This window comes from Hylobates moloch, unplaced genomic scaffold (genome assembly GCF_009828535.3).
Source record: "Hylobates moloch isolate HMO894 unplaced genomic scaffold, HMol_V3 SCAFFOLD_11, whole genome shotgun sequence".
In the NCBI taxonomy this organism is placed as follows: Eukaryota; Metazoa; Chordata; class Mammalia; order Primates; family Hylobatidae; genus Hylobates; species Hylobates moloch.
The window spans coordinates 82,738,478-82,750,931 of NW_026652286.1; the positions used below are offsets into that span (position 1 = coordinate 82,738,478).

Sequence of the window (12,454 nt, forward strand, 5' to 3'; positions counted from 1 at the left end):
AAATCAAGCAATAGCAGAGTTCTGTTTGAACTGGGAAGGATGTACAGGGTTGTGTTCCCACTTAAAAATTCCCTTCTCTACTCCCCAGAAGTCCTGCCATGCCATGGAATTTCTGTTTGGAACACAGCTTGATAAGCATTGATTTAAATGATCTATAACAAGGGACATGGATTTAGTTTTCTGGTGGTATGTTTAATATTTAGCATCTTGTGAATGAGATTTAGCTTCAGAATGATTTTGGTGTATTGGAAAAGAGATCAGCGACAATAATGTTGAGTAGCTATAAGAATAACAAAATAGGCATGCATAAATAGTTATGAGCCTTCAATACAAAAGAAAAAACTCCAGATCCCCATGAGATGAATTATAGATTCTCAAATAAATAGGAAATTTAATTGGACTACAATGAGAGAAAGTAAAATATCCTGTTTCTATGTTTCTGTATTTTCCTATTGAAGATGAGAGGCAGCTGCACTTCTTCCCCCTGCTTAAGGACTACGGAATAGATGTAAGAGAATTTAACAATCATTAAACATTGAAAAATATATCAGTGAAGAAGGTCTTAAAGTCATTTTTTTTAAAGTACTTTAAAATTAAAATCTATTTTCATGTATCCAAGATGGTTTCTGTAAAATCAGGCCTAAAATATGAGAAAAAAATAAAATTAATTCACCAAATATTTGAAGAGTACCTGGACTTTATATTAATAATTTAATGTTCTATAAATATTTATTAATATTATAATTATTCTGTGATTAAAATCTATACTCTTTCTCTAATATAATTAACTATATCTAAACTGGAAGGATTTTGATACTAAAGATTCAAGTATGATTTTCTAGTTTAAAAAGATTATTTTTAAAAACACACACACGTATATGTATATGTGTATGTGTATATATGTATAAAGACGGGGTCTTGCTGTGTTGTCCAGGCTGGTTGAACTCCTGGGCTCAAGCAGTCCTCCCACCTAAGCCTCCCACAAGTGCCAGGATTACAGGCATGAGCCACCGTGCCCAGCCTAAAAAGATAGCTTTATATTTCCATTCTAGCCACTTCATTGACAAACCCTGCTAACTTGTGTCCTTATCACGATAGGTAGGTTAATCTAATTACCCATTAAAGTAATAGAAGTTTTATAATCATACTTATTTTTCTAGTGGAGGGTATCTTATGCAAGTACATCTTAGAATATAGCAAACTTACAGGTCAAGTTTTTAATTTAAATAAAAGATGATATATAGAAGGTTATAGAAAATCAGTTGCATGTCCTTTTGAATCCCATAATTACCTTGATCTTTTGTTTGGTTTCTTTTTAAAACACTGTTTAGTGATCTCTACACATCATGCATTTTGCTCTAAAAGTCACAGTTTAGTATTGTGAGATTAAAGCTATTAAATAAAGATGTATTTTATTGGTTTCATTTTGATTCCAAAACAAGCTTTTTTCCATTTTCTAAACATTAAGACTGAGAGGACATGAGAAAGTAAAGAAACTAGCATGTGTTGAAGACTTCGATGTGCCAGGCACTTGGCTAGGTTTATCACCTTATTCAGTTCTCACAATGCTATAAGGTAGGTGAGGTTATTTTCACTTTAAAGATGAGAAATTGAAATTCAGAATAAGAATCCCAAGCTCACACAGAAAAGTGGTAAAGAAAAGATTTAAACTCCTGTCAAATTCCAGAGGCTATGTTATTTTCAGTATCTTCAAGAGCCATCTCTATTTGGAGTACTGAAATGTGCCATTCTAGGTACTTTGTATCATTAGATTTTAGATGATTTGTGAAAAAGACTTTTTAAGAATAGGTCTTCTTTGATCATGTAAATAATATACGTATTATATAAGTTTTAGAAATAAAGATCACCTGTAATTTCCAAGGTTTTTAACAAGCATTATATAATATGCAAATTGTAGTAAAATCAAATTTGAGGAAATAAAAAGATAACTGAAAAGAGGTTCCTTTGTTCTTTTCTTCACTGCCATATAAAGTATTAAAAAGAGGCAGTCTCTTTTTATAGATGCCTTCATTCTCTTTTTAGGTTTTTCCATGTTTTTCAATTACTCCCCGTGTCTATCATTGGAAGGTAACAGTTATAATTCTAAAATAACCCTTCCTGTTCTGTGGTTAACCTAGTTAATGGTATCTGTATATATACCTAAAGAAAACATTAATATGTAACATTATGGTTTTTTAGATATGGCAGATCTAAAAGTGGTTGTCCCATCATCTTCCCTTCTAGGCCCCAGACTGAGGCACATTGCATTACAATATGTGGTCCCTTGAATTTTTCTCTGCATTACAAAACCCACCTCTATTATCTATTCACCATTGTAGGTGGCTAATGTAGTGCCATTAATAAACAAGCATAATTCTCCGGTGGCAATTCATATGGTGTTACAGGATACAAGATATTATTTTGACTTCTTAGGCCCTTCTGTTGGGGACAGAAAAGTAGAATTTATGTGCTTTTCCAATATATTAGTCTTGAGTAGAGATAATCTTGTTAGAGCTATGAGACAAAGTGAATTTACAGAAAAATGAAAAATTATAATAGTGAAAGCCTTATGAAGAATATGTTTGTTAAGATAATTTATGTTCATTTAGCTCACCCTAATTTCCAATTGTCTAGTTCATAAGGAGTTGCATTTACTTGAAACTGAGTAGGCATTTTTGGATAGAAGTAATGAGGTTTCAATTATCCCAGTCCAAAGTGTAGCAGTACTTTTCAGAGCTTGGTCTGCAGATTAATTGCATCTTATTATCCAATATGAGCTCTACAACAAATTACAGAATTGGCGGGGGGGAGTTGCAGTGACTCTAGTAAATCAGCATCTCATATCCTATGTGGTATTTTAGTTGCCACTGATGTTAGGGTGCCTCTGTTCTTCAAAATGTGGCCCATAGCATGGAAGATCCCCAGCACATACTTACTCTTGATATAAACAAGCACATACTCACCAGCTCAAGTGCCCTGTCTCCTAGAATCTTCCATATACCCAGAGTACAGAATGTGATGGCCCTTAGGTTACACAGCAGGTCCCTTCACAACAAATTAACAGCAGTAAGAAACAAGAGAGAGGCATGTTCTTCGAACAGACGACCTATTGGCTCAGGAATCTCAGACGAAAAAGAAAAGGTAGAAGGTGATTGAGAGAAACCCATAACTTGTTGTTTTTGTTTTGTTTTGTTTTTGAGACGGAGTCTCGCTCTGTCACCCAGGCTGGAGTGCTGTGGTGCGATCTCGGCTCACTGCAAGCTCCGCCTCCCGGGTTCACGCCATTCTCCTGCCTCAGCCTCCTGAGTAGCTGGGACCACAGGCGCCCACCACCACACCCGGCTAATTGTTTTTGTATTTTTAGTAGAGACAGGGTTTCACCATGTTAGCCAGGATGGTCTTGATCTCCTGACCTCGTGATCCGCCCGCCTCAGCCTCCCAAGGTGCTAGAATTACAGGCGTGAGCCACCGCGCCCAGCCCCATAACTTGTTTTAATGGGTCAGGCTAAAACAAGAAAGATGAACAGAAACTGCAGAATTCGTGGCCCTAGTCTCCACAAGACAGAGCAGGAAAAGATTAAGGCACGAAAAACAAGCAAACAGATGAGGTTGTCCCATTTCCAGCACTGAGGCTCTCCTATTATGTCACTTTTGCTCCTAGTTTGCGCCACTTGCCCGTTATTTCCTGTCTGATTTCCCGAGGGGAGAAATCTCTGGAGGGGGTAGTAAAGCTTCATGGTTGGGTTGCGTCTTTTGCATCTTCCTCAGTCTCTTCCAGCATCCCTTTTTCCAATGTCCTAGCTTCCTATAGTAGTGACCTATTGACTTTTCATTAGAGGATCGTCTCTTATTTGTTGGGAGTCCCAGAAAGGGGTTTGCTCCCCTTGTGTACGGTTCTAACTGGGAAGGTAACACTGCAGTCTTAAGTTTCTTTGTCTTTATCTTTCTACATTTTTTTTTCCAAAACTGGATTGCTATTGCCAATACCTGAGAAACTTGTCTATCCTTACCATCCGCATACCTTTTCTTTTACCTACGCCTGAATTCCCAGTAACATGGCTGCCATAAAAGTAGAGAAGAATAAGGGTCTATTCTGATCTGCCCTTAAATCCATCCTTGTTAATTTAGAAAATGCCTCAGTCAGCCACTGATGAAAATCAGTGGGGACTCACCCAACAGCAGCATTGCAGCTTCTCCCAGGTCATCTCGCGACGGGTTTCTAAGGCATGAGAGGAGATAGTCTCCTCTTGTTTGAGGAGGCAGTCAGCTTCCTGAGGCCAGGGCACTCCCTTACAAGAGAGTTTATCATTTGCCTCCATTATACGTGTTCCATTAGTCAAACACAGTCAGCCAGAGCAACTCTATGCAGCAGCCAGTGTGCCACAGAGCACCTTGGCAAATGTTTCCAGATCTTTTCAGAGCACTGGGAAATAACTTTAAAGATGGGTACCATCAGCTGGGAAAAGGTCATATGCACTCCTACCATGTCTGATGTACCTGGCAGTCCTGGATCACTTTAAAAAGGCATTTGAGTCACCGGAGCTACAAAAGGGTAGGGCTAATTTTCTTCACATTGAGATGAAAAAACAAGTTGATTCAATGAGAACACATGACTACAGGGAGGGGAATATCACACACCGGGGCCTGTCAGGGTTGGAGGGAAGGGGAGGGAGAGCATTAGGACAAATACCTAATGCACGCGGAACTTAAAACTGAGGTGATGGTTTGATAGGTGCAGCAAACCACCATGGCACATGTATACCTATGTAACAAACCTGCACATTCAGCCCATGTATCCCAGAATTTAAAGTAAAATTTAAAAAAAGAAAAGAAAAGAAACAATAAGTTGGTTTGTATGGCACTGTAGTGTCAGTCTCATTTTGCTGTTTGGTATCCTTACTCCTTTTGCCTCCCCTTTCATCCAAGTTACCAAGGCAACCACTTGCCAACCTAATACCTTAATTCTAGGACAGTCTCTTATCCAGGTTCTCAAGACTCCTTGTTCTTTCTTCTTCATCATTTCTGCCTCTGCAGCTGTGTTTTGCATGTTCAGTTTAGGGAAGTTTTGGAGATGGAATCCACATTAGAATATTCTAATAAGGCTGGCAATTTTCCCCCTTCCAAGGGGAAGTTATCTCCAGATCCTGTAGCCATTGGGAATCGTCCATCCATCCAGAAGGTCATTGCCCCACTCTTCTAGGACCTAGATAGAGGCAAAGAAGGGCAACAAGAAGCAGAAAAAGCAGAAAGAGCAACAGCAGAGAGAGGTCAAGAACCCAGAGGAAGAGAAAGGAGCTTTCAGTTACTTAATCTCTTTCTCCAGTTTCTTAATTCATTCTTTGTGGCTGCCCACTTCATTCCTTCTTTTATTTCCTGAGATCCAGAGATACCAATAATCCTTTTGAGTGGGGTTTTTCTGAGAATTCCTGTAAATACATCAATTTGTCTACTTCAAATGAGCCTTCTTTTGACCATGGCAAAGCAGGATTTTTATAAGTATGCTTATGCCAAATGTGAGAGAATAAAAGAAGCCTTTTATTTTTAAAAAAGAGACCTACTGACAATATTCTAGGCATCTCATATTTTTCTACTGTTAAAGCCTTTGATGAATCAGATGAGACCTTCAGTGAGTTACCCATTTTGCTCAATTGTAACTTGGAATTTGCAGAGAGGCTTTGGAATTTTCCCTGGGAACCAAATCCCACTCAGCCAAAGTAGTCAGAGGGAGACTTTTTGGCAAACATTCAGGGTTCTTTCCTAATCACGGGTGACCACAAATCCTCCAACAAATTCACCCACCAAAAGGACTCACTTGAGATATACCAATCTTCCTTATTGCCAAATTGTTGGGATAAAAAAGTAATAAAGGCCCAAAGGAACATGCTAATTCATAAATATAGAATTAACTAATTTTGTTACTGAGCGGAAAACTCCTGCATCCATGCAGATAGGCCATAAGTGGCTATAGAGCTATGGTGAATGTTCTCTATTTATAAGCAATTAATGCTACGGTCCTTTTTTTAGTAAATAGTCAACAGATAGTTCATTTGCATCAGTAGCTACATGGCACTTACTCTGACATCCTGTTTTTCATCATTCTTTATCTGGCTCACTCTGATTTTGTAATTCTTTATCAGCACCTCCTCCAGTTGTCCCTTATATTGTATCTAGCACGTATAATGAGTCACATCCTTCATCATGCGTCAGTAAGGTTAGATTAAGTTCAGTCTCCCAAAACCTCTCCTAGTGTGACAAATCCCATCTGCTGATTTGAGCCACCAGGTAACTGTCTGCTCAGGCTTAAGTTACTATACTAGGAATGATTCTGGATCTTGATGCCTGACACAGACTTCCAAGACAACAGCAGCGATTGTAGAGATTTCTCAGTTAGCATTCATTTTGGGGCCTGATCAGGGGAATATTGGCTGGGAAAGTCCTGGTAACTCAGGGACCCACCCTGCTCATCCCCACTTACCTGCCTTTCCCTCGCCGTTTAAAAGATAAGAACACTAGCTTGCCCCCAAGTGCCATCTAAGGCTGGGAGGAGGATGAAAGGCAGCTGCCAATTGTATTGAATCTAATTTCGAGTTCCTGTGGGGTTTTACTGTACCTGGATGCAGAGCTACTGTGTTTTAGAGAAAGTACGCCTTCCGCTTTATGGAAGTATTGCCAAATTGCTCTCCCAAATAGTTATACCAATTTACACTCCCACCTGTGATGTATGAGTTCCTACTTTCACACATTCTTGGCAACATCTGGTGTTTGCAGACTTTATTTTTACCAGTCTGATGGGTGTGAAGTAGTGTCTCATTTTGGCTTTAATTTGCATTTCTTTACTATTGAACATCTTTTCCTATTTTCATTGGTCATTTGAGTTTCCTCTTCTGTGAATTGATTGTTCATATCTTTTGCCTTAAAAAACAACTGGCTACCTCTTTTAATATATGAGAGTACTTTATATTCTGAGCACTAACCTTTTGATTGGTATTATATGTTGCAAATCTCCTCTCCAAAGCTATGACCTGTTTTTTTATTATGGAGTCTTTTGTATAAAGAACTTTCATGTGCTCCAATATATCTATTTTTCTTAATAGCATGTAGTTCTATGTCTTGTTTAAGAAGTGTTTTCTTATCCTGATGTGAATTCTCTGGTAATTTATTCTAAAACTTTTAGAATTTTTCTTTTTATATTTAAATATTTGATCTATCAACAATTTATTTTTTGTATATGATGTGAGATTAAAATGCAGTTTTATTTTTTCCACAGGAATAACCAGTTGCCCTAGTACCATTTGCTAAATAGTTCATCTTTTCCTCGTTGATTTGTAATGTCACCTTATTGCTGGCCTTTTGTTTTTCCATATTAATTTTAAGGTTAGCTTCTCAAGTTCTGTGAAAAAAACCTATGGAGAATTTGATTGGAATCGCAACATACAGATGAATTTGAAATCATTTGCCATCTTTATTAATCGAGTCTTACTGTCCATAAAAATAGTATATTGTTCTTTTAAGTCTTCCCTTATGCCCTTTAATATAGGTTTTCAATTTTCATTTTATCTATAAAGCTCTTGCATGTCTTTTTTTAAAGATTTGTATGGCTTTTATTACATTACAAATTGGATCTTTTTAAATTAAAATTGTAAATTGGTTTTGCTGCTATAGCAACACTAATTTTTTTAACAAGGACGTTATATCTGCAATGTAATAACATATTGTGGTGAAAGAGTGTATTGTATGTATGGTACAGATTCCTGATATCTGTTGAAATCTGTTCTGTGACCTAGTACATAGCCAATTTATTTATAAAATTTTCATATTTTTTAAAATAATTTTTTCTCTTTAGTTTTGTGGAGAATTTGTATATGTCCATTGGATCAAGCTTGTAATTGATTATTCCAATTATCTATATCCTTATTAAATGTTTTCCTCTTCTGTCAATTAGTATGGTTGTGGATTTTTTTCATTTCTTCTAGTAATATTGTGATCTTTTGTGTGACTAATTTGGAGATGAGTTTAGAATGACTGTAGCTTCCTATTAACTGTTACATAATAACTTTTCTGCTCCTAATAATGGTTTTTGCCATAAAACATATTCTTTTTCTGGGTATTCATAGAGCTGTGCCTAGCATAGCAATGAGGGATGTTTTCAGCTGCAAATAACAGAAAACTTGACCACAGTTTCCTAAACACATGGAGGATTATGTTTTTTTCAACAAGATGGAGATATTTACCATTAACGATATGCCGTTTTTCATCCTCATTCTTGTTTTTTCCCTGTGAGTCTTTGTGGAGAGGGAGGATAATGAAACAACCTTTATTATCAGAATTGCATAGTACAGTATCCTGTTTTATCATCTATAGAATCTTTATCCCATAATTATAAATGGTTTGCTGTTTGCACACATTTTATGAAAGTAAAAGTTATTTAGTTATTTAGGAGATAGAATTTTCTATTTCTAGAGTGAGTAAATGTGACAGTTATCCTTACCCAATGAAATTACCAGGAAGAAATGTTTATGCAGGCCTCTCGCTAGAGCCAGAAGCAATTAAATGCTCAACTCTTAGTAAACCAAGTATCATTAGTTTACTAGCAACGCTTAATACAATAGATTTCAGACAAGATCCAGTGCATTCAGGGTGGCATGGCCATAGACATAATGCAATAGATTTCAAAGCATTAATGCAAAGTAAAATTATAGTGAGGTTTTAGCAAGCTGACTTTTTGCATCTAGGAATACTTGGTACATGTGTTCTCTCTAGAGATACCATTTTCTACAGTTTTTCGGAAGACTGATTTCAGTATTTCATTATTTTCCGTGAAACCTAATATCACTTTGTACCTTTTGCTGGGGCATTCACCAGGCTATCGGGTCACCCTTCTTATCTAGAAAATGACCTCAAAATCTCCCTTTCCTTATCCCATTTTCTGAAACTTCTAGTGCATCTGATTTCCCATCTAATCATGCCCTGGACCATTAGGACAGGACTACGGAACCATGTATTTTCTCTTGTTTGTATTTGGAGCCTTCGACATCTACAAAGCAAGTCAGTCTATTTCTGTTTTTTACTAAAAATGATTAGCCATATGTTAGATGGTTCTAGGGTTTCCCAGGGAACCCTAGAACAAAATATTAATATACCTAATGTTTAGTTTATGCTCAAAGTTAATGAAGCATTTACCTTCAATATTTCATTCAACCCTCCTTAGTCCTAAGAAGAAAAAATATCTCCATTATAGATAACAAATGGAGCCTTCACATTATAAAAGAACATAATGATTGCATTCAAAATAGGAGACTTTTTCTTCAAAAACATTGGAATGAGTATTATTTTTGAATTATTAGGTTAAAGTGTACAAGCAGGGCCTGGTGCTAGACAAACACTTACTGAATGACTACACTCTTAGTTGGGCATTTTTTTCTTTTAGGCACTAAGGCTGCTAATCCAATTTTGAATGCCCTTTTGTCATCATTAATCCTTGTCCAACACAATATAGTTGAACAGAAACTAGGTGTCTTTTCACTGCAGTATATGCAAAGTGTTTCTTCTATGAGATTAAGCATTGTGAACATGTTTTTCCTTTCAGTGAGTGTATAGTATGTTGTTTTACATTGGTCACCTGATAAAGTTTGTGCTTTATTCAGTCGTTGAGTATTGAAATATACACTAAGAACTTTTGAGAAAAAAAAGTTTTTAGAAACTCATTAAGTATTCAGTTCCACTGTTTTTACAGATTTTTTTTTTTTCTGTATGAGTTCTTGACATCTGACTGAAATTCTTCTTGCTGTGGTTGAAGGAGGCCCTTTCTGTTTTCTTTATTCTGATCAAAAACAGCTTGTGTCTTTCTGACTAGTTAACCTTTACAATTTTACCTTTGAAAACTCACTTTTGTTTCTTCTCTGGAAAATAATCATCCCAATTTTCTTTTTTGTTTTTCCTCACAGAACTTGATTTTCAACTTAGTTTTCTTTATGTGTCTCTGAGCTATAAACTCCATTTTAACTCTGACATCTCTTATTACCGTTGTAATTATGTAACACTTTCTGTTTCTAAACTTGAATTAATTTACTTAAATTTAGGTTTTGTTGTGTTTTAAGTGTTCTGTAATAATCTTTCAGCCATGGAAACAAAGAAGTATTTTCCTGCAGAGGAATAAAATTGGCAGTGGATTGGTTTTTGGAAAGAGGCCACAAAGACATTACAGTTTTTGTTCCTGCTTGGAGGAAAGAGCAATCCCGACCTGATGCCCTCATTACAGGTAGGTTTATTCCAGGCAGCTGCTTGTACCTAGCTTTCCTATAATACCCATGCAGGTGTCTGACACTGTCAGGTATCCTAAATCCATTTCACTTACTCAGTGCATGCAGTGGGACACAAACATTGTTTTTTGTTGTTGTTTTCTGAGATAGAGTCTCGCACTGTCACCCAGGCTGGGGTGCAGTGGTGCGATCTTGGCTCACTGCAACCTCTGCCTCCCAGGTTCAAGCGATTCTCGTGCCTCAGCCTGCCGAGTAGCTGGGATTACAGGCACGTGCCACCACACGCAGCTAATTTTTGTATTTTTAGTAGAGACAGGATTTCACCCTGTTGGGCAGGCTGGTCTCGAACTCCTGACCTCAACTGATCTGCCCACCTCGGCCTCCCAAAGTGCTGGGATTACAGGCATGAGCTACCATGCCTGTCCAGTTTTTGAGTTTGAAAACTATCTGGTTTTATTAATTAAACATTAATCATCACTACATAAGCCAGCTTTTTTTTTTCCTTACTTTTGTGGAAACTCTGACTTCAAATTTTGTGAAATTCTGACCTTTAGAGAGATGCCACAAGTCACAAGACCTGGATCCAAATTCTGGCTTTGCCCTTCCCTAGCTATGAAGACTTTGAGCTACACAATGAACCCCTTTGGGCCCCAATTTTCTCATGTGCTATTGTGACATTAGGTGATGGTCAGATTCTAATAACAACAGTTTAAAAAGACACGTAAGACTGTAGGATGTGCTTCAGTCCAGTAGAAAGAAATGTATTTTGCATTATTTTGTAGTTTTTAAATGTATGAGTTTAAGGCAATGATGTCCTCTGTAACTGTTAATTATTGTTGTTGAACATTTTGCTCAATTACAATGATTTACAATCAACATCCAACCTTTCTTGTCCTTCTCTCTGCATCCAGTATTGACAAAAACTGAGGCACCTGTGTAAAGAAAACTGTCAAACATTTTAAATCAAAAATAAATAAAGAGACCATCTACTATATACCAAAAGGGGATGAGTAAGACTTAATTGTTGGCCAGGCACAGTGGCTCATGCCTGTAATCTCAGCACTTTGGGAGGCCGAGGCGGGAAGATCACTTGAGCTCAGTAATTCAAGACCAGCCTGGGCAACATGGTGAAACCCTGTTTCTACCAAAAATACAAAAAGTTAGCCAGGTGTGGTGGCATGTGCTGTGGTCCCAGATACCCGAGAGGCTGAAGTGGGAGAATCATTTGAGCCCAGGAGGCAGAAGTTGCAGTGAGCTGAGATCACGCCACTGCGCTGCAACCTGGGTGACACAGTGAGACCCCATCTCAAAAAAAGACTTCATTTTTATGTATAATTATTACATCATTGTTAAATTAACATAAGAATGAATAGGCAAGTCATGGCGTAATGCAAAGTGGAACCAGACCCTAGCCTATGTATAAATGTAAAGCAGAGAGGTCATCGTTCAACCAGTAGTACCAAATATTGGATAAACCTTTGGGAAAAGTGTACTTGTTTAGACCCTTATCTTACACCATATAACAATAAATTCCAGGTGGTTGAAGACTCATTGTCAAAAATCAAACCATCAGAGACCATAAGAATTTTCTAAATTTAAAACTTTTAGAAGAAATTACTAAGGAAAAGAGAGATAAAATTATATCAAAATTAAAGCACCTGCATTTTGAGAAACTTTCTTAAAAATGATAATTGACAAGTTGCCTAAGGGAAAAAAATCCAACAAAGAATCATGCCCTTAATATAAAGAGCTCATACAGATTGATTTAAAAAAAAAAAAAAAAAAAAAACTTCTTTCCAGTATATAAGCGTCAAAAGGCTAGGAATAGACAACTCCCAGAATATAAGCACCAAATAAGAAGAAAAACAATTCAACCCCATTAGTAATTAAATAAATGCAAATCTAAACAATGTTATTTTCCACCCAGCAAATTAGCAGAGATGGCCAGATGCAGTGGCTTACGCCTGTAATCCCAGCACTTTGGGAGGCCAAGGCAGATGGATTACTTGAGGTCAGGAGTTCAAGACCAGCCTGGCCAACATGGTGAAATCCTGTCTCCACTAAAAACACAAAAATTAGCCTGGCCTGGTGGCGGGCACCTGTAATCCCAGCTATTAGGGAGGCTGAGACACGAGAATAGCTTGAACCCAGGAACTGGGGGTTGCAGTGAGCCAAGATCATGCCACTGCACTCCA

General features: G+C 37.3%; 1 protein-coding gene across 4 annotated transcripts in view; it reads left to right on the forward strand.

Moving 5' to 3' along the window:
* The window catches only part of ZC3H12C (zinc finger CCCH-type containing 12C), a 78,462-nt gene that overhangs the window by 49,106 nt on the left and 16,902 nt on the right, over positions 1–12,454 (forward strand). For all 4 annotated transcript variants that reach the window (XM_032167323.2, XM_058446900.1, XM_058446901.1 and 1 more), the window contains exon 3: positions 10,119–10,258. In XM_032167323.2, coding sequence (XP_032023214.1) covers positions 10,119–10,258 — 140 coding nt within the window. The remainder of the gene's footprint in view (positions 1–10,118; positions 10,259–12,454) is intronic.